Source organism: Urocampus carinirostris, chromosome 15 (assembly GCF_059441175.1).
Source record: "Urocampus carinirostris isolate Australia breed hairy pipefish chromosome 15, RoL_Ucar_1.0, whole genome shotgun sequence".
Taxonomy (NCBI): domain Eukaryota; kingdom Metazoa; phylum Chordata; class Actinopteri; order Syngnathiformes; family Syngnathidae; genus Urocampus; species Urocampus carinirostris.
In genome coordinates, this window is record NC_142363.1 from 4,309,659 (window position 1) to 4,336,274 (window position 26,616).

At 38.6% G+C, this 26,616-nt stretch overlaps 2 protein-coding genes across 4 annotated transcripts in view; one reads left to right on the forward strand and one right to left on the reverse strand.

Moving 5' to 3' along the window:
* LOC148351362 (leucine-rich repeat and fibronectin type-III domain-containing protein 2) overlaps positions 1 to 26,616 on the forward strand; it is a 266,639-nt gene that overhangs the window by 166,640 nt on the left and 73,383 nt on the right. The gene's annotated exons all lie outside the window — the stretch shown is intronic.
* Positions 15,733 to 17,870, reverse strand: LOC148351363 (general transcription factor II-I repeat domain-containing protein 2A-like). Its single transcript, XM_088354938.1, has 2 exons — positions 16,377 to 17,870; positions 15,733 to 16,307 (listed from the first exon to the last, which is right to left on the reverse strand). The coding sequence occupies exons 1-2, from the start codon at positions 17,578 to 17,580 to the stop codon at positions 15,733 to 15,735; spliced, it is 1,779 nt and encodes a 592-aa protein (XP_088211064.1). The 5' UTR covers positions 17,581 to 17,870.

Here is a 26,616-nt window from a genome sequence, read left to right on the forward strand (position 1 = left end):
GTTTAGTTCTTCCTGGAAGCGAAATGTTCCGATTCAAAGTGGACTAAGAATGCTTTGTGCCAAGAAAGAATGTGAACCATGTCAAGTAAACACGGCAAGAAACGTCCCTGTCTGGAACAAAGTAACAACAGAGGCGAAGATGATTTACCGTGCAACGTTTCGTGATGTAGTTTGGCCGCTGCTACTTTCAACCTTGACAGTAGGCCATTGTTCCCTAATGGTGTGTTTTGGGGGTAATAAAATAAGTGAAATATAAACAAACTCTTTTGAACAGCTTTATGGCTTCTTGGCAGATTCGCAAGGTCATGGAAACTCCCACACATCACCAGGCGAGTGAAAAGCAATAATGCATTTTTCTTATGGTTTTCCGCGATTGCAATGCCTTTGCCAAGCTGGACTTCAGACATTTTTATTCAATATTGATAGTAATATTCCCTTTCTTTATCGGTGTTTGAACTTTTCAGATCTGCAATCTTCTGTCAAAGTGTTGTTATGAGTTATGACTATGCAAGTTATAGTTTATATTTTAGAGATGGGAATTCCAGCTCTTTTTAGAGAACCAGCTCTTTTGTCTTGGCTCCAAAACGGCTCTTCAGATTTTTGGTGTTGCTATAATCAATATAATGCCACATTTTGTGTGACATTATGCACCAAATTGCTTGATAATTGATTTTTGAAAATACATTACGGTAATAGATTAAAGAGACATTTATTTTTTTCACTATACAATGAACTTTTAGCTAATTTAAACGTTGATCTTTTTTACCAAACAACTTTAAAGTAAAGGAAGACCAAATCCCTGAAAAAAACTCACAAAACAATAACATATAAATGAAATGTTTAATTTTTAGTTGAACAACAAACAAAAAAACTACAGTACATAAAAAAAAAACTGAGAAACAGGTTCTGAGATAAAACAGAAAATATAAACAAAATTATATACAGATCTACAAAATGATCATAAAATGAGAAAACATAAATCATTTTTATATACTCAACAAATAGTCAATCACACAGAATCCCTGAAAAAATGCACATCAACCAATCACAAAAAAAAAAGTATTTTCAAAGAGCTCATAGAACCCGTACGTTGGCAAACAACAAATCACTATTGTGTTTAACTTTTGTCTAGTACTTGCCCAAGACACAACACAGGAAATGTGATCCAGCCAACTATGTTTGATCAATATTTGATTTTTGTTTCAAGTAGGATTCATTACATATTCATGTTCATAAAACTAACACGGTTCTCAACTTGGGGCCCCAAAAGCTCCTGAATTTGTTCATTGCTTCAATTATGTTTTACCAAATTTGATTAAATTGAAAATGTTCTTGCTTTGATCTGAGAATTTAGGTTTTAAAGCTAATTTAAATATAAGTATAGAGTAACCTTTGACAACTTTACAGCTATCTTTCTTTTTTGCTAAATCTGTTATAGGCTCTCTTAAGGTCGTGTTCAAGCATAATGCACAAACACAGATTAAGGACTGTTGTCCTTTATTAAGGTTGTATTCATCACGCGGAAAGGCAGGCAGCGAAGCAACAGCGTCCAGAAAACCAGAGGCAAACAAACGTTACCAAAAAGACAAAGTTCGGAGATCCAGTGAGTCCAAGCTGCTATGTTCATCAGGTGGTATTCGTAATCCGGGAGGTCAGGCATGGGTTCGCTACACTCAATAGACAAGTGCACGGTTACAGGGAGCGCCCCCAAGGTGACAAATAAGTCAATTAACAAACAAAGAGGACAGAGTACTAAAGAGGACGAGTTATTAGAGGTTGCAAAACTTCAGGGAAATAATCACAAGTGACAACAGGTGTGAGGAACAAATTTTAACCCGTAAGTGAGTGACCAAAGAGGGTGAGGCCAAGCTAGAGAGAAGAGAGCGAGAACAATAACATGGTGCATGGTAATGACATAATCATATTCTTATAAGTAAAAAAACCCTCACATGTCTTCAGAGATTTAATTATAACGTATAACAGAATATTACTGAAAAAACATCACTTTGACACAAAGAAAAGAAGTATATAAAGAAATGACATGGTGTACTGGAAATCAATCCTCTGGTCTGATGAGACAAAGAGTATTTTGTCTCGTGCCTAAAGTCAATCATTGTGTTAGGAATGTCATGGTTTGGGGCTGCATGAGTGCAACTCCAATCAAGAAGTTGCATTCCATTAAGGCGAACGCAAAGTCAAGCATGTAGTGTAAAAAATTGGAGCAGAGAATTATCCCCTCCCTCCAGAAATTGGGTTGCAGGGCAATGTTCCAGCCTAATAATGACCCTAAATACCTTCTTAAGATCACCAAGGCTATTATAAAGGGGCAAAGGGCAATGGGTATGGACTGGCCAATCATGTCTCCAGATTTAAATCCAATATACCATTTTTGGGGCATCCTCAAGCAGAGGGTGGGGAAGCACAAGATCTTGAATATCCCCTAACTCAGTCATGTTGCCATTGAGCAGCGGAAGAGCATTCCAGTGGCAATGTGTTAGGTTCTGGTGAAGTCCATGGTCAGGAGGATTAAAGTGGTTCTGCAGAATCATGGTGACCTCACCAAATATTGAACTTGAGGAACTTTTACTTAAGGGTGTACTCGCTTCTGTTAACAAGGGTTTAGCTACTAATGGCTGTATGTATGAGGTTTTTAAGGGGAAAAATAAATTTATACTGCTATATAACTGACTAGATTTAATTCTGTGATGTGTCTTCAGTGTTGTTTGATTAAACAATATGATGAAATGTGAGGGGTGTACTCACTTTTGTGACACACAGTAAGTCTAGGATAAAGTATAATTCCATACCACCTACAGTAGGTGGCTGTTACACTAAATAAAACGTCATCAAATTTTTACTCTGGTTGGAGTTTACAGTTTAAATGATTTTAGAATGGCCATGGTTACTCTTGCCCCTGCACATTTATCAATTTCAAACAGAACACACAACAAACTAAATCAATGTGTCCTATTTTGGGGGAGATTTCTGTTGAAACATTTTTGAAGCACCAATGCTTCCACTTTCACTTTATTTATTTTTTTGCTGATTCAGCTGTACTGTAATATTTCCATGTATTTTAACTTGTCCTCCCACACATCACACAAATCTGCATAGCAGGCAAAAATGTAAAATAAATGAAAATTATGTAATTTCTTAATACAATAGAAATCGAATTGAAATATTTTTACCAAAAAGTCAAATTGTTTAAGATGAAGAGAATGCATTAGCAAACATCCCAGTGTCAAACCAACGGCCAATAAAAAAAACACTAATTGGGAATCAATCATCCTGCAGTTTCTATCTAATCACAGGATGCTTTGTATGCAGTGCTTGCTCCATACTGACATTTATATATTTATTATCTGTTAACACTCTGAGGCAGCAAGTGACCACCGATGCTGCGACCAAACTACACATGCAGCATGATCACTGCGTGTGTATTCAATAAAGACTTTTCTCATGGGGAATAGCAACGGCCTTGTGGAAAATGAGATTAGTTATCTGCACAGGAGCTGCAGTGTGACGCGCTTGCAGAGAAATGCTAGTCACTAAGAAGCCAGTTTGTCCTTTGGACAAGTGGGTGAAGCATAGAAGCGTTTACGTGTGTTTGGTATTTGGGTGAGGGCATGTTTTAACATCTCTGTCGGGAGAAGTAATCCCTCCGTAAACAAAACACGATGTTAGAGGATTCAGGTCAAAATGTACTGTGTAAATCAATTAAAGCAGGGATGTCAAACTCAGATGTCAAACTCATTTTAGCCAGAGGCGAGAGAGAGAGAGAGAGAGAGAGAGAGAAAGAGAGAGAGAGAGAGAGAGAGAGAGACAAAAGAAAAAGTGATAAATAATAAAGAGAGAGAAAAAGATAGAGAGAAAAGTAGTGACACTGTGAAAAAATATAGAGAAAGAAAAAAAGAGAGGAATGAAAATAGGGAGAAAGAGAGACAGAAAGAGGGAAAAGAGTGAGAGAAAAATAAAGAGGGGGATAGAAAAAGATCCAACTTAAAGGGTGCGGTGATCGAAGAACAGCGACATTATTGGTTATTAGAGACAAAGATGTAATTGTCAAAACAACGAACAACACTGTGCAATAATAGTCAAGAAAATGAACTGGCATCCTGTGAAATCTGCTTTGCAAGTGTCCAATATTAAAACAGAACAAACGTATCACTCATCATTGCATAATCTAAATGTAAGTCTGTGAGTTGCTAATACATACCATATGTAAATCAGTCTGCTCTAGAATTAAGTGTGGTCTGTTAGCAGTGTTCTTTCACTGCTTAGCCCATTTTGCATCCATACACGTTTGCATCGTATTATATTATCCGGGTTGGATCATCCAAGATAAATTGAAATGTTCCCAGGCCAAACAGGGACACTGATGGTCCCCTCCAATATATTCTAGGCCAGGGGCCTGAATCTTGCAGTACTATTAAACTAGAGTGTGAAGTATGGGGCCCACAAAATTTGATCCTGCGAGCCTCAAATGCACTCTAGGTTTGACTTTGAGATACGTGATGTATTTCGGAGTCTTTAAGACTGCTCCCTTACCAGATGAACCTTGCAGGGGTGTAAAACGTCAGAGAAACCTTACTCTCATAATTCCGGCTGGTGGATTGTGAGGTGCATTTGTCATGCTTGTTTTGGAATTGCTTCCTTGACCCCTAGACTTACAATGTGCATACAAATATTGACTTCCTCACAGCCAATGTTTATCCTACTTTCATCAAAGAAACCCAAAATCTGTCGTGAGTAAAGAAATCCCTGAGCTGCAAAAGATCCTCTTTATGCATTACATTGATACCCGTTTGCTAAAGCGGCTTTGCACAAAGCTTTATTTTCTGCAAGGAAACCACAATACAGCGTGATATAAAAATTGTTTACGACCCTTTAACACAGATCCAAAAGTTGCTTTTATTTGGTCAGGCATTTCAAACATTTCCTCAGGGTACGTTGTGTTTTATTCAGTGGCATTTTCTTTTCTGTGAGTGTAATAACGGTGCTGGAAATAGAAGGAAATTGGGTCTGCGTTTCGGATCCGTTTCTCCACGAGGTTCCTGTTTTTTTTTTTTGTTTTTTTGTTTTTTGTTCGTTTTTTTTTTTTTTATTGGACGTCGCATGAAGTGTATATAAAATAAGAAATATTACTCAAGACAGTGAGGAAGTTATGAGTCGCCACTATATATATTTCGATACTGTGAGGGTCCAGCTCATCTACACCTGCTAGAAGGCGCCGTAGTGTCTGAATTACTATTTGAGCATACCGGGTGCTCCTTAACTCTTGCAGTTAATAAACAAAGTCGTGTCTTAAAATAACTCATGGTAAAGGGGTAAAAGTCAAAGGAAAAAAGGTTCATTACTTCGAACAAACGGGAAAATTATGCTGTATACTTATGTACACTGCAAGAAAAAATGTTAACTCTCACAAATGGCAAATCAGTTGGCAAGTTTTGAGTACTATTTTGTTATTTGGGTGGAGAATATTTCCCAAAACAAGCGACATTTACCATCTGCTGCGACTGATAGTAACCTCATTTTATTGATGAAATGAAATGATCTGCTTTTATATAGCGCTTTTCAAGTCAAGACTTCCCAAAGCGCTTTACAGTTTGCTTCACATTTCCCAATAGCGGCCGTGCAGCCATGTAAGGCGCTAACCTGCTTATTGGGGGTATTAGGGGTTCAGTGTCTTACCCAAGGACAATTCGACAAGTAACACGGAGGAGCCGGGAATCGAACTGCGATCCCTAATCCCAAGACGAGCACTCTACCTCCTGAGCTAACGCCGCCCCTATTGACTCGTTTTCCCTCTCCTTTTCAAGGAAAAAAATACTCAGAATAAAAAATATGTGATACTTCCTATTTTTAGATATCGTATTTTGTTATTTTTCCAGTAAAACAAAAAAATAAATAAAACATGTGGTCAATTTGAGCGAAATTGACTTTTATCTAGAACATGGTAGATCTTGCTTACCTTAGAATGTATATATATATATATATATATATATATATATATATTTTTTTTTTTTTATTTATTTATTTATTTTTTTTTTTAATTTTCCCTATTTTAGGGAATAAAAACATTTATCCTAAAATTAGAATATGTTGAATGAGGAATATTTGCTTGCTAATTGTAAGAAGAGTTTTTCTTATTTTAATTCAAGGGGAAATGAATGAATTTGTTCAGACCCCAAAAAAATGTAGGGACTGTGAATATTTTTTTATGACAAGATGTAGCTCTCTTGTGTTGTACAACCAAACTTAATTGCTAAAAAACACAAGGAAGAATACAAACTACAGCGACTCAAAGAGACCAAATAGGCAGCTGCCCAGCCTTTAGCAAGGTTTTTGTTTTATTGGTAACCCATACGAGCAAGGCTCTTGTTATTTAAAATAAATACAAATGTATTGACCTACGAGTATTGTTTCAAAAAGACAATTAAATGATAGTTTATAATTTTTTTTAAATGAATAATGTATCTTTCCCACTGGTGTGTGGATGAATCCCATAACCACTTAGGTCGCAGGGTCACCATTTGTGTATGTGTCTCGGGCAAGTACAGCCTGGTGGCGCCCATCCCTCTCCGGCCCAACAAATGTTTCCGCCCGTTCTCAAACCGGGATCCTTTCGCGGGTTAGGCGAATAAAGGCATTAAATATTATATACTGCCCCTTTAAAAATCAGGAACATTTTCTGTCAAAAAGTAAAAATTGATGTTTGCACAAAAGACATTACACCTGTTTTTGCATGAATTTGCATGAACCTTTTTGATTTTAACACATGCATATTCTTAATGCAACAAACTCCAAATCCATGTCTATACATGTTGCTAAAGACCCAAACTAAAATTCTCCCCAAAATGACTTTGACGATCATCATTTGGATGCTGTAGCCACTTGTCCTTGAGATCAAACCACAGACATTTCCCAGTCGACCGCCGCCATCATTTCTTCTTAAGATTATTCCTGCTCTAATATTGCAGTCAGACTAGCTCGGTGTCGTGTTATTGTCTCAGAGGTAATCATGCCGTGCATCCGGGGAACGCCGGGATTGACGGCCTCGGGAACGGGCAGGGGCCCGTTAAAATTGAGGCTTAGATTGTTCTTTTGAAGGGCGTCGACGCCGACGGAGAGGAGCCAGATACGACCCACAAATCAAAGCGTTGACATTCCCTTGTGAGATCGCCAGGGATGGAGGAAGGCGGGTGGGCAGCGAGTCTGCGGTGGGTTTGAACGGATAATTAGATGCGTTATGAGTGTGAGAACTTGCAGAAGAGACTCAATAGACAATAGCCTAGAGCGGTGGTGTCCTAAGTGGTGCCCGTATAAGGTAGTGTCTGTGGACCTGTTTTGAAAATAGCTCACCAGTGCGGAGTTATTGTGATTTTCGAGTAAAATTATTTTTTTTAGTGGTTGAATGAGTCGATTTAACAATACTTCCAAAAATTAACCCCTTTACGTTCCTGCAAAATTGGCCCAAATCCCAATCCCCAGACAGCAAATCGAGTGCTGTTTTTGAACCGTTTAGAGAATAGGAACGCTTTAGTTTATTTTAAAAAAAAACATTATACTCTGAAGTTATGTCCCAAACCGAAATAATTACTGCACACAATACCAACATTGAGTAATCTGAGTTGGAACACACAGAATATAAAAGTTGATTTCTTTTTTGCAATCAAATGGCTGCAGATGAGTTTATCATAGGCATCTTAGCTGGAAAACAGGTAATACAATAGCTTGAAGCCTTACATGATACTTTGAAAATTTAAAAATTGTATTTTAAGTAGGTCATTGACTTTTTTTCAATACAGGCCTTCAAAGATTGTCACAGGCTAAGGACCATGAAAAAAAGCTTGGGAATGGCCGAATATAGTGTCAATCTAAAGCTCAAAAGGCTAACGGTCATATTTAAGCGCTTTGGGAAGTCATTGACTTGAAAAGCGCTATAAAAATGCAGATCGTTTCATTTCATTTCATATTGTGAGTTTGTATATTTTTAAAGGGGAGTTATGGAGCGAAACAAGTTGACTGCAGCAAGGATCATCTAGAGATGCAGGAATGCTTTTAGGCGGACTTTTATTTTTTTCAGCCAACATTATCATGTGTTTTGGAGTGTGTAATTTACATGGTTGGATTCAGTGGAGGGCAGCACGGCGGCGCAGTGGTTTGCGCGTGTGCGGCACAGTTCTAAAGTCTTGGGAACCTCCTGTGTGGGTTCAAATCCAGCTACCTGACTTCCTGTGCGGAGTTTGTATGTTCTCCCTGTGCTTGCGTGGGTTCCTCCGGCACTCCGGTTTCCTCCCACATTCCAAAAACTGGTTGCCTGCCAATCGCAGGCAACCAGTTCAGGGTGTCCCCTGCCCACTGCCTTATGATTGCTGGCATGGGCTCCAGCACCGCCGCGACCCTACTGAGGATAAGCGGTGAAGCTGATGGATTCAGTGGATGGGCCTAGATGTAACAAGACCATCTTTGTGAAGAATAATTTCATAAGTGGAATACAACAGCACTTTTTTGGTTAGTTACTGGCTTTATAGTTTCAGGGTATCTTGTTTCAGACTGAATGTGATGTTTCTTTGATAAGTAGATTTTAAATCAATCATAACAATCATCATATTTTGAATCCCAAGAGTTTAAACTTTCCATTGATATGTGGCAAGACATATTTCAGTGACTTGTGACATCATACAGACACACACTTATCAACAGTCCGGCAGCCCTTTAAGGGGTTAACCAGGTAAAAATATATTAACAACATTGTAAAAACATAAGTGTTCATCATCATTGTTCTATAAATCTTTTTTTCGTGAAGGCTCCACACAGAGCAGCATGCACGCTTGTTGGCACATGTGGTCGTGGGCAATGTGGGCGTGCGGTCTGGGTTTGGAGCGTAGTCGGCCAAAATCACCCTTCTTTTCTCCTCTCTGGTCCTTACAAATATAATGTGAAAATTCAGGCTTGCTTTGAGCTCGGTCCCTCAAGTCACAGAAATTGGTCAGGCTTGGGCTGGTTTGGGCTTACATACTTGCACGTCCGGTCGGGCTGGATGTTTTAGGCCCAATCGTACCTCAGCAATAGCCAAAATAAAAGCGAGGCAATTTTTGACTTTGTAGGTTTGTGAACATACAAAAAACTGTAGTCCCCTGAATGTCCAAATTACCACAAAAAGGGCAGTTTGGTGGGGCCGTACTGAATAACAGTAATTAGTTATAGTTGCTAGTTACTATATTCAAAAAGTATTTATGTTATCTCCTAGATTACTGACACCTAAAAGGCATTACTCTGAAAATAACTATCTAATTACAAATTATCGTAAATACTCACTGGGAAGACTACACCCTTAAACTGCTTTAAAATCGCCATATATTAAATACAAAGACGAAAATGTAAACATCAACCCATGGAAGCAGTGAACCTTTCATATTTCCTGGCTTATGTAATCTTCAGAGCTTGCAAACAAACATTTACCCGAGACACTCCATATCAATTTTGTCTTCAAAACACTTGAAAATCTCCTTCTCCATTTCTGGGTCCAACATATTCTTTTAATTTCTTCTAGGCATGGTGTATTGCAAAAGTTGATTTTAAAAATAAAAATTATTTTGTACTGTGTTAGTCCCGACAGTGCCAGGAAAAACAAATTAAAACGTACCGGTTTTAAAGTTGAGGGTTGTGCATTTGCTGTTACCAAATTGCGGTTTGCCTTGGAGTGCTCAGAAGGGTATAACAAAGCCCTAAATGGGCAGACTTGCCGTGCTCTGGCATAAAACATGTATTGCGTCTTGTTCATGTTTAGTGCAAATGTGAAAATGCAACCCAACATTTTAATTAGGACCCTTTGCAAGGTTGCAACTAAAGGTAAATGAATTAAAACTTAAAGGCCGGTTGAGGAGATTCAGATGAGAGTTATAGATTAAAGAGACTCAGGATAGAGCGTGCTTACTTTCCATTTAAAAAATATTCAGCTTATGCATGTTTAGCTTATATCTATTGCTCTCAGTTGTCAGCAAATGTCATGAGTGCATCAAGACTTCATCAACCTCACTGAAAAGTTTTGCTGAGCTTTTTTGGGTCTCTAAAGACACACCAACCTAGGCAAGAAGACTTAAATGTATTATGAACTTGTGTGGAGAACAGGAGAGGAATGTACAAAAACAAGATACAAAATTCCAACCTGTTCTAAAGGTCTTTCCCTGAGCAGTTTCTTTTGATTAAATCTCATAGTTTACATAAGGCAGAGCAGCCCTTAAAAGTGTGTAATTAGAAGAACAGCAACATGATTGGCCAAAAGTTACAAGAATGTAAACAGTGCATAATAGAATTGAACAACAGTTAGCAATAATAGTCACAATAACGAACACCCCTGGCATCCTATGCAATCTCTGTTGCAGGAGTCCGATAACAAAAACAAAGAACTACATTATTTGTTGTAAGCTAGCAGAATAAACGTATTACACTGACATTCCAAGAAAGCGTTACAAATGATGAATTTTGTCAGATTCATTCATATTAATTTTAGTTCGCTTCAAGGTACGTCTCAGGTCATGGATCAAAATCAGAGGTTTTATTTCCTTTGAAACAAACCAATGGAATAAACACGTATAACCTTTAGATGTGCTTTTCAGGTTCTCAGACATGAATAAGGATATAAACATAAGTGCCCCCACCAACGATTGAATTCACATCCACCAATAATCCAAACAAACAAACAAACGTGCTTGGGGAGTTCACGTTAGAAAGGCAAACAACTTGCAGAGATGACTGGCCCTAAAAAAAATCAAATAAACAATCGCCGAATGTGTGTTTAGTCATTCTTGAGATTGCCACTATTGGGAGTCAAGGCCCTGCTGTGCTTTCCTAATTCCCCAAACAACAATCTAACCTCCTACGTTGAGCTTTAAAGAGATTTTCACGAGGGCTTTTGTTTGCAAAGTAGCTAATTAATTCTAATTTGGTCTGAAAGTTGATTAGCATAGTTGCCTTACAAATATGTACGGTATAAAATCAAACGCCCGATGGATTCCTTTGTTGGAAGCAATGTTACAATATTTTGGCACTGCCTATGGCAGGGGTGTCAAAACTTTTTAGAAAGCGAGCCAGATTTGGTAAACAGAAAATGTGTGAGGTTCGACTTTTTAGACTGTCAGTCTTTGATCAGTATTTAATAAATTCACCCTTCGTAAAAATTGCAGTGCTGGGCAAATAGCGTCACCTTTGCAGCATTTTCATTTGACCTTCTGTGCCATTAAAACAGCTTCCTTTCGAGTTAATGTTTTGTAGTGAACATCTTTTGTCTGGCAGTGCCTCTTGATAGAATTATTATTGTTGTTCTTTTATATGATTATTCGAAAGCAACCATAGTTTCTTGGCAAATTAGGCAGACACACTTTTGGGGGTTTTCAGTGAAAACATACTCCAATTTACTCTTTTTCTGGAGGCGGCGGCCCTCACAGCCAACTTTCCTTTTTTATATATTATCTCATAAAGTTAAGGGTAAGGTGGCTAAAGGGCTACTGCCATCTTCTGGTAAGATGGTGACTTTTTTGTTTGTACAGACTTATTTTATACTGCGATCAAGATGGACCACATATTATTAATTTTATAACAGAGGCCACAGGCCAGGAAAAATATTTTCACGGGCCCTAACTGACTTTGGACAGGCCAGGCCTATCGTATCAATAGAATTGCTGTGTCAGCTGGGGGTGAGCAATTTACAGCCCAGAGGCCGCTAACAGCCCATCGGGCTTCTTAAGCTCGCCTGCAAACAAAAATGATGATGTAGAGATTTTTCTAGCTTTGATTTTGAAAATTGTTAGGGTTGAAACTAATTATGCTTTGCTTCAATCAGTGAACAAATTTAGGTGTTGCCTGTGCTCCACCATAAATATTTTTATTTATTTGAATAATTTCCTGCCCTGAAAAAAAAATCGAATTACATTATTACTTGAGTTTTTTGAGTTCTGATATGAATTACTAATCTCAAGAAAATTGATTTAATGAACCAGACCGATTGAAATAGCACACTTACAATGTATTAACACAGAGAATTACTGACAGAAAAGGGGGGGGGGGGGGGGGGTGGGGTTTGCTGGGAGTTGTTATGGGAGCTGTTTGCGGCTTTGACTATTACATCATTGTCACTATTGACCATAACTTGATCAATCATGTTGCTGTTGTGTGATTTCCACACCCCTTAGGGCTGATCTGATTTTTGTAACCATGACAAGGTAATAAAAAGAATGTGCTCAGGTGAGTGTGTTTAGAAAGGGCTCGAGGTTCTTATATGAAGGCTTCCCTTCCTGTTCTCCATGCAAGTGCGAAATCCATTGATGTCTTTTCTCCTTATTTTGAGTATCTACTAAAGTTTAAACTTCATCTCATCTCTCATCTCATTAGCCGTACCGCTTATCCTCATTAGGGTCGCGGGGGGGGCTGGAGCCCATCCCAGCCAAGTTTAAACTTAATAATATCAAATTTGCATAGGTCGCACTAACATTAAGCTTTCATTTCATGACAGGTCCCCAAACAATGATCTTGAGGGCCACAAACGAGACCCATGTGTTTAGGTATACAGTAATCCCTCCGTTATCGCGGTTAATGGGGACCAAAACCCCCTGCGAAAAGTGAAAATCCGCAAAGTAGCGACGCCCCTTCAACAATGCAAAAAAACAAACAAAAAAAAAACGTTTTTTTAAATGATTTATTATTTTTGGGACCCGCGAAGCTCTGAACCTGCGAACGTGGAACTACGAAGTAGCGGCGCCTCTTCAAAAATGCCATATAATAATAATAATAAAAATAATAATTTCCTTTGTATTGTCATTCTTTGGAACAATGTACACAGAACGAAATGTCGATACACCTGACCCGTTGTAGCGAGTCGATGCAGCCGCAGCCAACAGAGGGCGCCGCCATTTTACCAATTAGGTATGACTCGGCCGAGGCGCGAACCAGCGACCTCCCAGTCTCAAAGCGGGCACACTACCATCTAGGCTACTGAGCTGGTATGCAGATGTTTTAGAGCATCTGAAATCAGATTATTTTATTATTATTATTTTTTAGACCTGCGAAGCTCTGAACCCGCGAATATGGAACCACGAAGTAGCGAGATCCCACTCCATTACTCACATTTAGAAAATGAAAAGTAATTGGTAACCTAATTAAGAAGCGATTATCAGAGTTGGGTTGAAGTCCTGATTAAGAAAAAAAAGCAGTTAACGTTGTTGTGTAAATACAATAGAAGGCATTTTAAAATGCTACACTATTGCTGACAGATTTTGATGATGTTCGAATAATTTGATTTCAATTTACAAAATGTGAAAATGGTCCTATTTTACTGAGGTTCTTTTTGGGTGATACCTAAAATTATGTGTAGATTTTTTTTAAATGGATAATTTTAAACAAAACTGTAGCAATGTATTAAATTATTAAGGCCAAAATTTATTTGATTTGATGTACAGTTTTTCCTGAAAACAGTTAAATTGTTTTTTGTTTTGTTTTTTTTGTATTTGGGGCCAAACAAGATTTGAGAGCTGGCGGATCATTTTCTGGGTTAAGCAACCGGGCTTTTTGCCGACCCGCCTTTGGGACCCTGGTCACTCGGATTAGAGCTCAGGCCTGCATGAGCAAGATGACCTTCGTTATGTACAGACATCGGCTTGGGTCGAAGAAAATAGATCAACACTTTTCGAAAGTTTCCCTTGATAGAATTCAAACTTTACGCGAAACATGCCATAGACTTCCAAATGCCAATAAAAAATCTGTAAACATTGCCTGTGTCTAAATTAAATTCAATTCAATTCAAAGTGTTTATTGTCATATGCACGGTAAAGAACCACGGTTCCCTGCACAATGAAATTCTTACTTTGCTTTCCACACAGTTTCCAGCAAAAAAGAAAATAGAAACTGAGAAATGGTTGGCATTTTTTTAATCCCAAGAGTTTAACCTTCCTAATTATATGTGGAATGACGCATTTTAGTGATTGGCGACATCGTACAGACACCTTGTCCGTATGTGTGTGAGACACGTATTTGCTTATTTGTGAGCCATCGGAATGTTAAGGGGTTAATAAGTTTGACTGAACTATCTGACTGTTTTGTTGACGTTCCCACTGTAGCGCCTTATAGTCCCGTGCGCCTTATGTATGGCAAATATAAGAAAAAAAACTATTTTGTGGGAGTGCGCCTCGCCTAACCCTGTGCACCTCATAATCGTGAATATACGGTACACACAATCTTAACATGTGAAACTGGAATTAATCATTCCCAGGAAATTTATTGTTACGATTATGTGTGCAGTGGCGTATTTGAATTTCCCCCAAAATAAATGGAATAATCAACAAAAATTGCAAAGATAATACAATAATAATAAAGAAATGGGGAGCAAGTAAATAATAAGAGAACTTAAGCTCTTGTACACTTTTGACCCAATCAAATGCTATTGAATTAAAATAACTTTTGATGATAATTTAAATAAGAGCAGCTCTCCATAATTTTACTTATTGTTATCTGTTATTTTAATCATGAATGCTATGATTTCCCCCTTAGTTGGTGGATTTGTCCTTCATACTAGACTTCAGAATAATGTTTCAATACATTACTCTGACAGGAACCCATTCAGGGTGGCGCATAAGCAAAGTGCAGCAATACTGATTAGTAGAGCAAACTGTCCTTTTTTATCAGGACAGTTTCAGTACACTGGGAGTCAGTTAGCGGGGAAACAATTGTGGTCCAAGATGCAGGTGAGAGGCTGGTGTTCTACAAAAAACAAAAACAGAAAAGGCGAAAGTCCCAGTACCACGATCTGTAAGGGCAGGCACGGGTTTGGTACACTGAACAAAAACGTAAGACGAGAGTGCTTGGGACATGATATGGAAGACAACAAACTAGCACAGAACCAAGGGTACTGAGTGTAAAAAATAGTGACGAGGGAGAGTCATGATGAGAAGGCTACAAGACAAGTGACCACATATGTGAGGAGGAAAACTGTACCGGGATGTGAGAGACCCAATAGAGTAAGCCGGAGAGTGGAGAGAAAGAGAGAGAGAGAGAAAGAGAGAAGGGGGGTGGGGGCTACATAGAAACAGGAGCCTGAGTTCAAGATTGTGTCATACTAGTGCAGGGGTCACCAACCTTTTTGAAACTGAGAGCTACTTCACGGTTACTGAATCATACGAAGGGCTACCAGTTTGATACGCTCTTCTGAAATAACAAATTTGCTCAGTTTGCCTTTAGTTATACATTATTTATAATGATTAGTAATACTCACCTATGTAAAGACACTGATCATGTTAATGATTTCTAACAATGATTATCAAAAATGACAACAAGGTGGGAAACAGATATCAATATTCAACACTTTATCTCTATTAATCACAGTATTTGTTACATTTTCAGATGATCACTTACATCACTACATTTTAGCAAAAAATATCCCATTTGCACAAGCCACTGACATGCCCTGTTAACAAATCATGAACTATGTTGCAACATGTTTCAAAAAGTTAACAATTATGTAATGTTAAACAAAATCAACTTACATATTTTTAAATATGTAATACATTTTTTATTTCACATTTTGAACTAATGGCCAAGTCTGTGTTATGTTTAACAAAATTATAACTTTTAAATGTCATGAACACACTTTTAAATTGAACACAATTCTTCAATATTTTAATTCAACTTTGCCATGGCACTACCATGTTGTCACTGACTACATCTGGTATCCGTCCTTGGTTAGTGGGAAGACTGGCATTGCATGCTGTTCACCAGTGTGTTGTAATCTGGTGTGTAACTTGACACTGCAACTGTGAGTGAGTCTCTCAGATGTGCATCAGTGAGGCATGTTCTGTGTTTGTTTTTGATGAAGTTCATGTCAGAAAATGCTGATTCACAGAGATAGGTTGAGCCAAACAGGCTGGCAACCTTCATGGCTGCTGTGCATACTCCACTGTACTTCTCTGTGTCAACAAGGCGCCAAAAGTTTGGTGCAGCCTGGTAGGCTTTGAGATGGAGATCATTTTGCAATGTTATAATTTCAATCTCCACCTGTCCAGCATCCAAGTTGAACGTTGCACTTAACTGCTCAGCAAAGCATGTTGTGTCCCCATTCATGAAAGGGTTGGAAATGAAGAACACACATGGTTCAAGCTGATGAAGGTCACAAAACCTATTCTCAAACTCTTGCCCAAGTCTGTTTATTACTTCAATGTACTTTTCTGCCACTTTTTCAAATGTCTCAGATGCAGAAGCATTGTCTTTCAGCACTGACTGCACAGAGGGAAAGTGCAGAACTTTTTTTCTCTGTAAATCTGCAGAGAATGCATTCATTTTGGCTTTAAATGCATTTAAAGCACTTATCATATCGACAACAGTCTTACCTTTGCCTTGCAGCTGGCAGTTCAGGAGGTTTAATTTCCCAGTAATGTCCACCAAAAATGCAAGGTCAAGTGTCCACTCTGTGTCCTCTAGCAGTGAGACATCTTCGCCTTTGGACTGCATGAACTCTTTGATTTCACGCAAAAGAGACAAAAAACGATGCAAAACTCGTCCTCTGCTGAGCCATCTGATTTCTGTGTGTAGCAGTAGGTCCCCATATTCTGCTGACATCTCCTCTAATAGTACCTTGAAAATCCTGTGCTGCTTTGCTTTGGAGCGGATGTTGTTTATGATTTTCACAACGGGAGTCATCACGTGCCCAAAGCCGATCACTTTCGCACACAACGCCTGCTGGTGAATGATGCAATGGTAATGCAGAAATTTGGGGAAGTCTGGGTCACGTTTACAGTGAGCGATGAAACCTGTCTGTCGGCCGACCATAGCAGGAGCCCCGTCTGTTGTCACCGCTACCAGCTTTTCCAATGGCACCTTTTTCTGCACGAAAAACTCCTTCACCGTGTTATAAATGTCAACTCCTCTCGTAGTTGTCTTTAAGGGCAGTAGTGTCAGGAGTTCTTCTTTTGTGGAGAAATCATTAAACACCATCCGGATAAAAACCAATAACTGCGCTGTACTGCTGCTGTCCACGGACTCATCGCACTGGAGGCTAAACCACTTGCACTTCGCCAGATCCTGCTCCAACTGATCGACCAAGTTACTGGACATAGCTGATACTCGTCTTGCCATCGTAGATGCCCCCAGTTGGACGTCGGAAAGAGTGGAGATTAGGTCGCTTCCATTTTTCTCGTCTTTAAATACAGTGTTAGCAATTAATAACATCGCTTCTTTGACAACTTCTCCATCTGTAAATGCCTTTTTTTTCTTGATCAGAAAATGTGTAGCTCTAAACGAGGCTTCGGTTGCTTTTTGTGAGTTTTTGGCCGGCCTCGTAAAAAAAGACTGTTGCTTACCCAGAGCGGTCTTTAGCTCACGGGCTTTTTCTGCCCGTAGGGCGCTTGCAGGTGGATATTTATCATGGTAGCTTTTGTGACACGTATTGAAATGTCTCTCCACATTGTGCCGTTTTGCTGTCGCCACGGTCGTCCCGCAAATCAGACACACGCAGGTTTCTTTTACAGTCGTAAAAAAGAACTCCTCTTCCCATTCACTGTGAAAGAGATACGTTTTCTTTCTTTTTTCTGCCATGTTTTTGGGGTACGAAAGTGCATACAGCGCCCGCTAGCTTACTCTCCACATCCCACAAGCTCTACTTTACTGCCCATAGGTAAATATTGTGCGCGTTAACCTTAAAGTATTTTTAAGATAGTATTTTTTAAATCTATATACATACAAGTGTGATTAAAAAAATAATAGCAACAGAACAAAATTAATTTTTAGACGCAGCTCTCTATGAGATGTGCTATTTTTGGAACAGGCCCGCGGGCGACTCATGTGGTCCTTGCGGGCGACCGGGTGCCCGCGGGCACCGTGTTGGTGACACCTGTACTAGTGTAAAGTTTAAAGAAATGGACTAAGTCTTGACTGAGTCAAACTAATACAGTGAATCATTTGATAATGGGCCTAATTTTTAACGGAGTCAGCAATTCTATTTTTCACAATGTTTTAGCCTTTTTTATAATTTTGATGATTTGTTTTTTCATCCATATTGACAGGTGATTAATAACAACTGTTCTCTGTTAAGTGTCAAGTGTATAGGATATTTTATATATCCACTCTAAATAGACTTTCAATCATAGCAAGGTAATAGGCTCAAAGCACATAATTTGCTGATATGCCAGAAAACGGGAGAGCCTAAGTAGGCCATGAGTAATAAAACGATGCCTTACAGAAAGGACAATGTTGTTCTTCTAAGTACTTTTAAGTTCCATTTGGGAATACATTCCAAACATTAACAACAAAAAGCATTTCCTAAGAAAATAAGCTTATCCAAAGCAATAATGTGTGCAAAGCTATTTATATTCATTTAAAGTTTGCATATACTACTGTTTAAAAGTTTGGGGTGTTAAGAAATCTCTTTATTTCTGATGGATAAGCGCTGTGTATACATTGTAGTAGTAAATAAAATGTCTGCTTTTTTACGGAATAACTGCATAGGTGTGCAGAGGCCCATTTGCAGCAACCAGCGCTACAGTGTCTGCATATTGTGTTGTATAGCTAATGAACGATGATGTGCTATGATGTTGGCACAGCTGAAAACAGTTTAGCTGGTTAGAAGAGCTATAAAACTGACCTTCCTTTGAGCTAGTTGAGTATCTGGAGCATTATATTTGTGGCTGTGATAAAACTTTCAAACTGGCCAAAAGAAACAACTACTTCAGTGTAAAACACGATGGTTTCTTGTTCTCAGAAATAAAGGCTATTCCATGCAGGAGATTGCCAAGAAACTGAAGATGTCCTACCACAGCGTGTACTGATCCCTTTAGTGATCAGCACAAACAGGCCCTACCCAGGAGGTGCATTAGTCTCTAGTTTTAGGGTTCGTACACTTTTTTAAAAAGTTGTTGAATTAAGGAATTTTCTAAGGACTTTTAAAACCTGATTTCCAATTACTTCAGTAGTTTTAAAAGAAGAAATGCGGTATGAATGAAATGAAATGATCTGCATTTATATAGCCCTTTTCTAGTTAATGACTTCCCAAAGCGCTTTACAATGTGCTCCACATTTCCCCATAGCGGCCTTGCAGCCATGTAAGGCGCAAACCTGCTTATTGGGGATATCAGGGGTTCAGTGTCTTACCCAAGGACACTTCAACATATAACACGGACGAGCCAGGATTCGAACTGGGATCCCTTGATCCCAAGACGAGCGCTTTACCTCCTGAGCTACTGCCGCCCCATAATAACCATAACTCTGTTGTTTGAGGTCACTAAGTGCTGCATGAAACAAGAATAACCAACAAATTTGATGCATCCTAATCCAAATATTAAACCAGCAGATATTCACTGAATGGGGCACGTTTCTGTTAGTATTTGCCGCTGACATGTTTTGGTCTATGTTGTGTCAAATTGTTCTTTTTCCTACTGACATCATTCAATCATGTCAAAAATAGAGAAAGGTAAATCAATTCTTCTTATGGTCTACTTATGTGTGAACTAAGCTACTGTAAATATGAACTCGTCAACTGAATCAATATGTCCGTCCCTTTAACTTGCTGGCATAAAAACGTGTTTTACTCGTTACTTAACCAATATGGACAATCAATGTGTGTAGCCAATCAAAAGAACAGGGTTTTTTCCTTGATGAATTCGATCACTAAAACAAAGTATCTATATTGCTTCTTGCACATACTGCTTTTGTGAGATGTTACTATCTACAAACCAGGATCTTTTTCTGTCAATAGGCTGGTATAAGCTGACACGAATTGCGTTGTTCCGCCTTTCAAATGAGTTCGGAGCATGGCTACACTGGTCACACTTATACTGGGTAGAATGATGACGCTACACATCACAACGCCATACGAACAAAAATTAGGAGGCAAGGAGGAATGCAATGGCTAACCAAAGCCGCCAGGGAGCAGTGTCTCCCTCATTTTTAAGCATACTTGTTTTATCTTTCTTCATTTAATGCATGGTTTATTGAGTCAGACTACCAAAAAAATGTCTACAGTGTTCCGCCTTTACATGCACTTTGCCGTAAATTCAACAACTTTTCAAACCTTGAAAACAAAATGTTAAAATTCAAGAATGCCTAAGGATTTCAAGCACCTGTACGAACCCTGTTGCTCGCGGCGTAGATGTCTAACAGGTCCTCAACTAGCAGCTTTGTTAACCCCTTAACAACTAGCCGTCGGACTGTTGACACATATGTCCGTACGATGTCACCAGTCACAAAATCTCATGCCATATATCATTGGGAAGCTTAAACTCTTGGCATTCAAGATAAGGTAATGTACTCATCACAGAAACATCACAATTAGTCTGAAAAAATATATACCCAAAAACCATTAAGCCATGATAGCTCACCATAAAGTGCCCAAGGAAGTCACCTGATAAATTGACATTCTGCAATCCAGGGTATACACTTGTAAAACATTTAATGCTTTTAACTGGTCATCTTTAAATTCTCATCTCATCTCATCTCATCAGCCGTACCGCTTATCCTCATTAGGGACGCGGGGGGGCTGGAGCCCATCCCAGCCATCTCCGGGCAGTGGGCAGGGGACACCCTGAATTGGTTGCCAGCCAATTGCAGGGCACACAGGGACAGACAACTCATTCGCTCATTCACACCTAGGGACAATTTGGACCCGGCCAATTCACCTGAAATGCATGTTTTTGGAACGTGGGAGGAAACCGGAGTGCCCGGAGGAAACCCACGCAAGCACGGGGAGAACATACAAACTCCGCACAGGAAGTCTGGAGCTGGATTTGAACCCACGACAGGTTCCCATGACATGAACTGTGCCGCACAAGCGCTAACCACTGTGCCGCCGTGCTGCCCTCATCTTTAAATTACCACTAGAAAAATTTGTAAGATACAGTGTTTGTATTTTCACGTTGCGATCAAATTGGACAAGGTTTTCCAACTAAGATGCCCATGGTAAATTCATCTGCAGGTATTTAATTGCAAAAGAAAAAAAAATCATGCGGGAATAAATTCCTTTTATTTCTTTCAGCTCCAACTCAGACCATTTAACGTTATAGCACTTGGATTGATTGCCGTAAATTCCGGATTATAAATCTCAACTTTTTTCACAAGCTTTCAACCCTGTGGCTTATGCAATGATGAGGCTAATTAATGCATTTTTTTCTATTGGCCGCCAGGGGCGCCCGAGCAGTGAAGGTTGAAGAGAAAAACGTGGAATATATGTTGATGAAGACACAAGTTTATTGTAACTTTGCGCGTTGTGCATGAATTAAATGAACAGACCCTCATCATCGATAACGTGTCAATCGAAAGGGGAGGGCTAACTCTAATATTGGGAGGAATTTTACGAATCAGTCGAGGGAAATAATATAGCGAAGCGATTAGATTACAAGAAGCAGAAGTTTTTTGGCAGATTTATGTCTATCTGGCGGCATTATCCTGTGTTTTGGAGTAAACATTTTACACGGTTGGGTTTGATAAATTGTCCGTTATGTAACAAAGCCATTTCTGCAGATATTCAAAGAAGTTATAAATGGCCAGGGGACACAATGATAAAATACCCTGTCTCTATAGTTTTTGAGCATCTTTTTTTCTGAAGAGTATATTTTGAAAAGAATCCCAAGAGTTTAAGCTTCCCAATGATATGTAGAATGACATATTTCAGTTTATCAAAAGTCCAGTGGCCCGCCGGCGGCCCGGCAGAACATTAGAAGGTTAAGGTACTGTATATTATGAAAACTCTTTCTGTGTACCATCTTTCTTTGAAAATAGATCATGTTTCAATGTGGGCACATGTGGCTTATAGTCAGATGTGGCTTATGTATTTACAAAATATTTTTCTTTTAAAAAATGTGGCTTATTAAGCACTTTATAGTCCGGAATTTACTGTATTAGAGTTTGGAACAAAATTTCTGAATTTTACCTTTCAAAAGAGACCCAAACCGTCCATATTATTACACCATTCAAATTACTTTGGTTATGTCTTGGATTGGGATTTTAGCCGAATTTTACAGGTGCGGTAAGGGGTTAAACAATACCCACAAAATACCAGTATTAGCATCTACAGTGAAAAGGCGACTCTGAGATGCTGGCTTCCAAGGCAGAGTGGCAAGGCAAAAAATATAACTGGACTGGCAGCTGATTTGAAAATTGTGAGGGAAAATGTATTTTGTCTCTCATACACTTGAGCGGTTAAAGGTTGTTTATCATCCGATGTCGCCATTCATTGGTTTGCCGATGTTGAAAAGGTGAGACGATGGCATTCAAAAGAGAAAAAACCTTTGAGAGGAAATGTGAACATTTAGACACCTGGTGCACATTGTCAATTGGAGTCAGGTGTTAGGTCAAAGTGTTTCCATATAGGATATATAATATAAACGGGCCCACCGTCTTATAGTGTCTATTATTGATGTTTGTCATCATGTGGTCCCAAGAAAAATCCTTATTGAGGATGTGGAAAAATATGAATTAAATGGAACATTTAATGAGATTAAATAAAAAAATCTTAATAAAAAAAAAATTGACATGAGAAGAACAATAATAGATCCGTTTCAAATTTTATTGTGCTGTTAGTAGATCATTTTTATGGTTTAATTATTTTTTTTTTCGTATGTTCCCTCTTTATTTTACTTATTATTATTAAAGAGACACTGTGTTATGATGTCGCTGTATTGGGTAGTCCAACCAAAATCGAGTGTTACAAAGCACAGACGTGTATACATCTTAGAAATGTCTCAAGCAGTTGAAGGGGACAGTGTGTAACATTGAGCGCATCCTAATTGTAAAACAAAAACTTAATTCATTACAAAAAAACTATTTTGATTTAAACAAAAAGCTAAATTACATGAACAATGGGTGCTCCCAGGCTGTACTCGCCCATAACACACCACAGGAAATGGTGCCCCTATGACCAACCAACCATCCAACCAAACACTCAAACAAATCTTTGGTATAAGTAATTAACATTTATTTCACGTAACATGTGCTTAACTTAGGGGAAACTGACATTATTTTCCATCATTTTGCTGCTACAGATGCCTTAAAAAAAACAAACATCTTGCAAAAGGCTGGGAAAAATTATGACAAATGAAGCACTTTGGTCACTTTGAGTGTCTGTGGTTGGCACTCTTCCTTGTGCTTTATGGTAGGGCTGGTGGGTGCATAAATTAACCAATAGGGTCGAAGGGGCACAATTTTCTGTGGTGTGTCTTAGGCAAGTACAGCCTGATGCCCATCCACCTCCAGGCCAATAACAGTTGTATTTCTGTTGCCCAATACAATAGACAAACATCTAGTTTTTAAATAATACTGACTGTCTCTTTGAAAAACACTGTCCAAGACAATGGACAGGTTTGGCTAGCAGCAGTGCAATTGCAAGTCCCGCAAAATCAGATTGCCATCACTCCTCCAACCAAAGACGAGATCAACCATTCACAAAAATATTAAAGCGCAGTGAAGCTGACACGATTTAGTTTAAAACTGATTGAAATGTCAAGCACGCAGCTTCCTTCTGATCGTTCCCAACGTTTTGGCCAGAAGACTTTGGTTAGGCAAATTTATTGCTGCAGGAGTTTACCAGGTGGCTGGAGTTGGATGACCTTGATGGTGCGGGATGCAGATGTCTCGGTACTGATGGAAATAAGTACCTTGTAGTAGCGGTTATTAGCAGAGCATCCCTTCAGGCAAATTCTCTTGATGCAAGCCAGCCAACTGGTGGCCCCATTTAATATGCGCTTCGATGACATTGCGAACCTTCAAGCCCTTACCAATGTATCGGATTTTTCGGACTGCAAGTTGCACATAAAAACCTCGAAATGGCCAGAAATTTGATATTGCTCCTTTTAACCCGGTGCACCTTACATCCTGCAAAATACCGTGCATAAAAGGTTTGACAGTATAGTAATGTATGTGCGCAATGACTGATCAATCGAAAGACATCGCTGACGAAAATCACAAAACACTGTTCTCAATGGTAATCCATGTCGAGATCACCTACACTTTACCATTAGACCACAGTTGATACTTATTATCAATTGAAATACATTTGATTTTATCTCATTATCCCCCTATTTTTACAGTGCAACAAGCAAATCTTAGAGAATGGATAAAACAGAAAGTCATCCCGAAAGATATAAATAAACGCAAAGTGTAATTCATCATCAGATACACCAAAGAGTTGTTTCCCCCGTTGTGCTTTTTTTGGGTGTTTATTTGTATCTTTCGGGATGCGTTTCTCTAACATTCGTATCTAGCACCAGTTGTAAAAAATAGGAGATATTGAGTTAAAATAATTGCCTTTTCATATGTTATCAGTATCATTAGCGGCCTAGTGATTAGTTTGTCGCTCTCGCTGCCTTGACCCGAGTTTGATTGCTGTTTTGTACAATGTTTTGTGTTTATTAATCAGTGTTGGATTTTCTTGCTTCATTAGTATATAGATACGTACCTTATCTGGTAGTAGCATTCCATGAAAAGTGTTTATACTTTACGACAAACTACAACTGAATACAGTTACGGTGCCACCATCACAAGGACGGTGAATTCCTTCTTATGTAGATAATCACCCTCCCATTTACAATATATATGCATCCAAACAAAGTATACATTTATAAAGTCAGGGAGTGAGATTGTATGCTTATATTAGGTTGTCACCAGTAATGAATGATAGGCAGTGCATTGTGAAAAGAATATGATGCTCGATTATTACTAAGAGTTATACACTTACAGTCTCAAGCACTCCCTTGAAAACATGTTTGCATATTTTTCCTGTCAATTTATCATCTCATGTTTCTCTTTTCAGTCTGTATTATGTGTTTCTCTTTTTTATCCTGGGGTGCCCTTTCTAATCTGGTTGCAAAAAATGTTTACTACTCTCTTATCAATGGCAATAAAGAGAATTATAATAAGTAAGAAAAATAAGTAAATCGAACCGACTTTTTTTTTTGTAAATGTGCCCATTTAGTTTCAAATTCACATATAGATCAGTTGAGATAAAAAAAAACATAATAATTTGTTTAAAAAAAGCTATTTCCAGAAATTTAGTCCTATTTTTTAAGCCAAAAAATATAATTTTTGTCCATCTATGTATGCATTTATTTAGTGCAAATATTTTGTCTTTTGATTTAAGAAAAACAGTGCAGTAGATCAAATTTTGATTGCGTCTTGGCCATTTATGATACATTAGTGTCATTCAACTTGGATGGGCTTACGCACCCCCGCGACCCTACTATGGATTAGTGGTGCAGATAATGGATGGATTGATAGAGCCATCTGCTGGACACTTGCAAGTTTCATGTGCGGTTTATTTTCAAGTTATAATAATATTGTCTAAGAACCACTTTCAATTTGAAAATGACAATCTTAAATGCTACTATAAAAAAAATCCAAAATAGAAAATCTGAAAAAATCCCTGGACAGCCACCATTCTGCGCATCTATAATTTTCAGACCTTTAATATGTGACATATTTACATCGTCTTTAGAAATCTTCCCGTATGCATTGAATCTTCTTGTTAAAGTAAACCATAAAGTCATGGGCTGAATGGGTCTGGAATAATCTGTTGCCTTGTTAGCGTTGCTAACGTTTCGAAAAGGATTTTGGGGTTATTCTTTTTTGCCGCGAGCACCTTCAAAAAATAGGCTGATTTTGCAGAGGCAAGGGCTGCTTTATACTTTAACAAGCTGTCACATCAAGTTTGACGGAAAACCTCAAGCTTGGTAGCGCGCCATTTTCTTTCAGATTTCCTACAGTCTTGTTTAAGCGATCTAGTTTAATCAGTAAACCAAGGCATGCGCCTTTTAGGTTGTGATTTAAGCCATAGGGGCGCCGCGGAATCCAGGACACTAGCCAGGGTAGCATTAAACTCATTCATGAGTGAGTCAATAAAGCCTTTATATGAATGAAATGATGCAACTACTCCTGAAAGAAGATCCAAGAGCTTAGAAACTATGCCAGTGCAAATATTGCGGCCGCTAAATCCTTTAGTTTAGTCAATACAACATTTAGCCAGCACCTCAAATGTAACTAAATAACGATCAGAAATAACGGTAGGTCACGGTAACACCGTCATAGTTGAGGTTGAAACCCCTCGAGTGAGAACCAAGTCTAGTGTGTTTCAATCTTTATGAGTCAGCAAATCAACCAGTTGATTAAAACCAAATGTGTCTATTAGAGACCGAAACGCATCAGTTACCGAACTGTTTGGGGAGTTCATATGAATGTTAAGGTCTCACATGATTATTATTTTGTCTGCACAGGTTACTAGTTCAGGCAACAGTTCAGATAATTCATTTTAGAAAACTGAGTATGGTCGTAATGCGCGATAGTTACTACAAAAATTGACATTAAAGATGACCGCATGACAAAAGCCTTAAACGCCTTATAATTACTAGAGGTACGGGGATTAAGTTTGAGTATTTTTACAGAAATAAGCACAACAACACCACCCTTCTTCAAAGAGCGTGATACATGACAGCTCACGTAGTCGTGTGGAGAAGCCTCATTAACGATCAAAACTCATCTGGTCTCAACCAAGTAGTATGTTGGAGAGTGTAAAGGAGTATGCTAAGAGTATAATGTTATGTGTAAAAGAGTACTGTAGTGTTTGTGCATGGGTATGGCTGTATGAGAATATAG

Coding starts and splice junctions, on each gene's coding strand:
- LOC148351363 (XM_088354938.1), bottom strand. CDS start 17,580: ATGGCAGAAAAAAGAAAGAAAACGTATCTCTTTCACAGTGAATGGGAA. Junction 16,308..16,376: donor CTGCCAGCTGCAAGGCAAAG/GTAAGACTGTTG, acceptor CATTCTCTGCAG/ATTTACAGAGAAAAAAAGTT.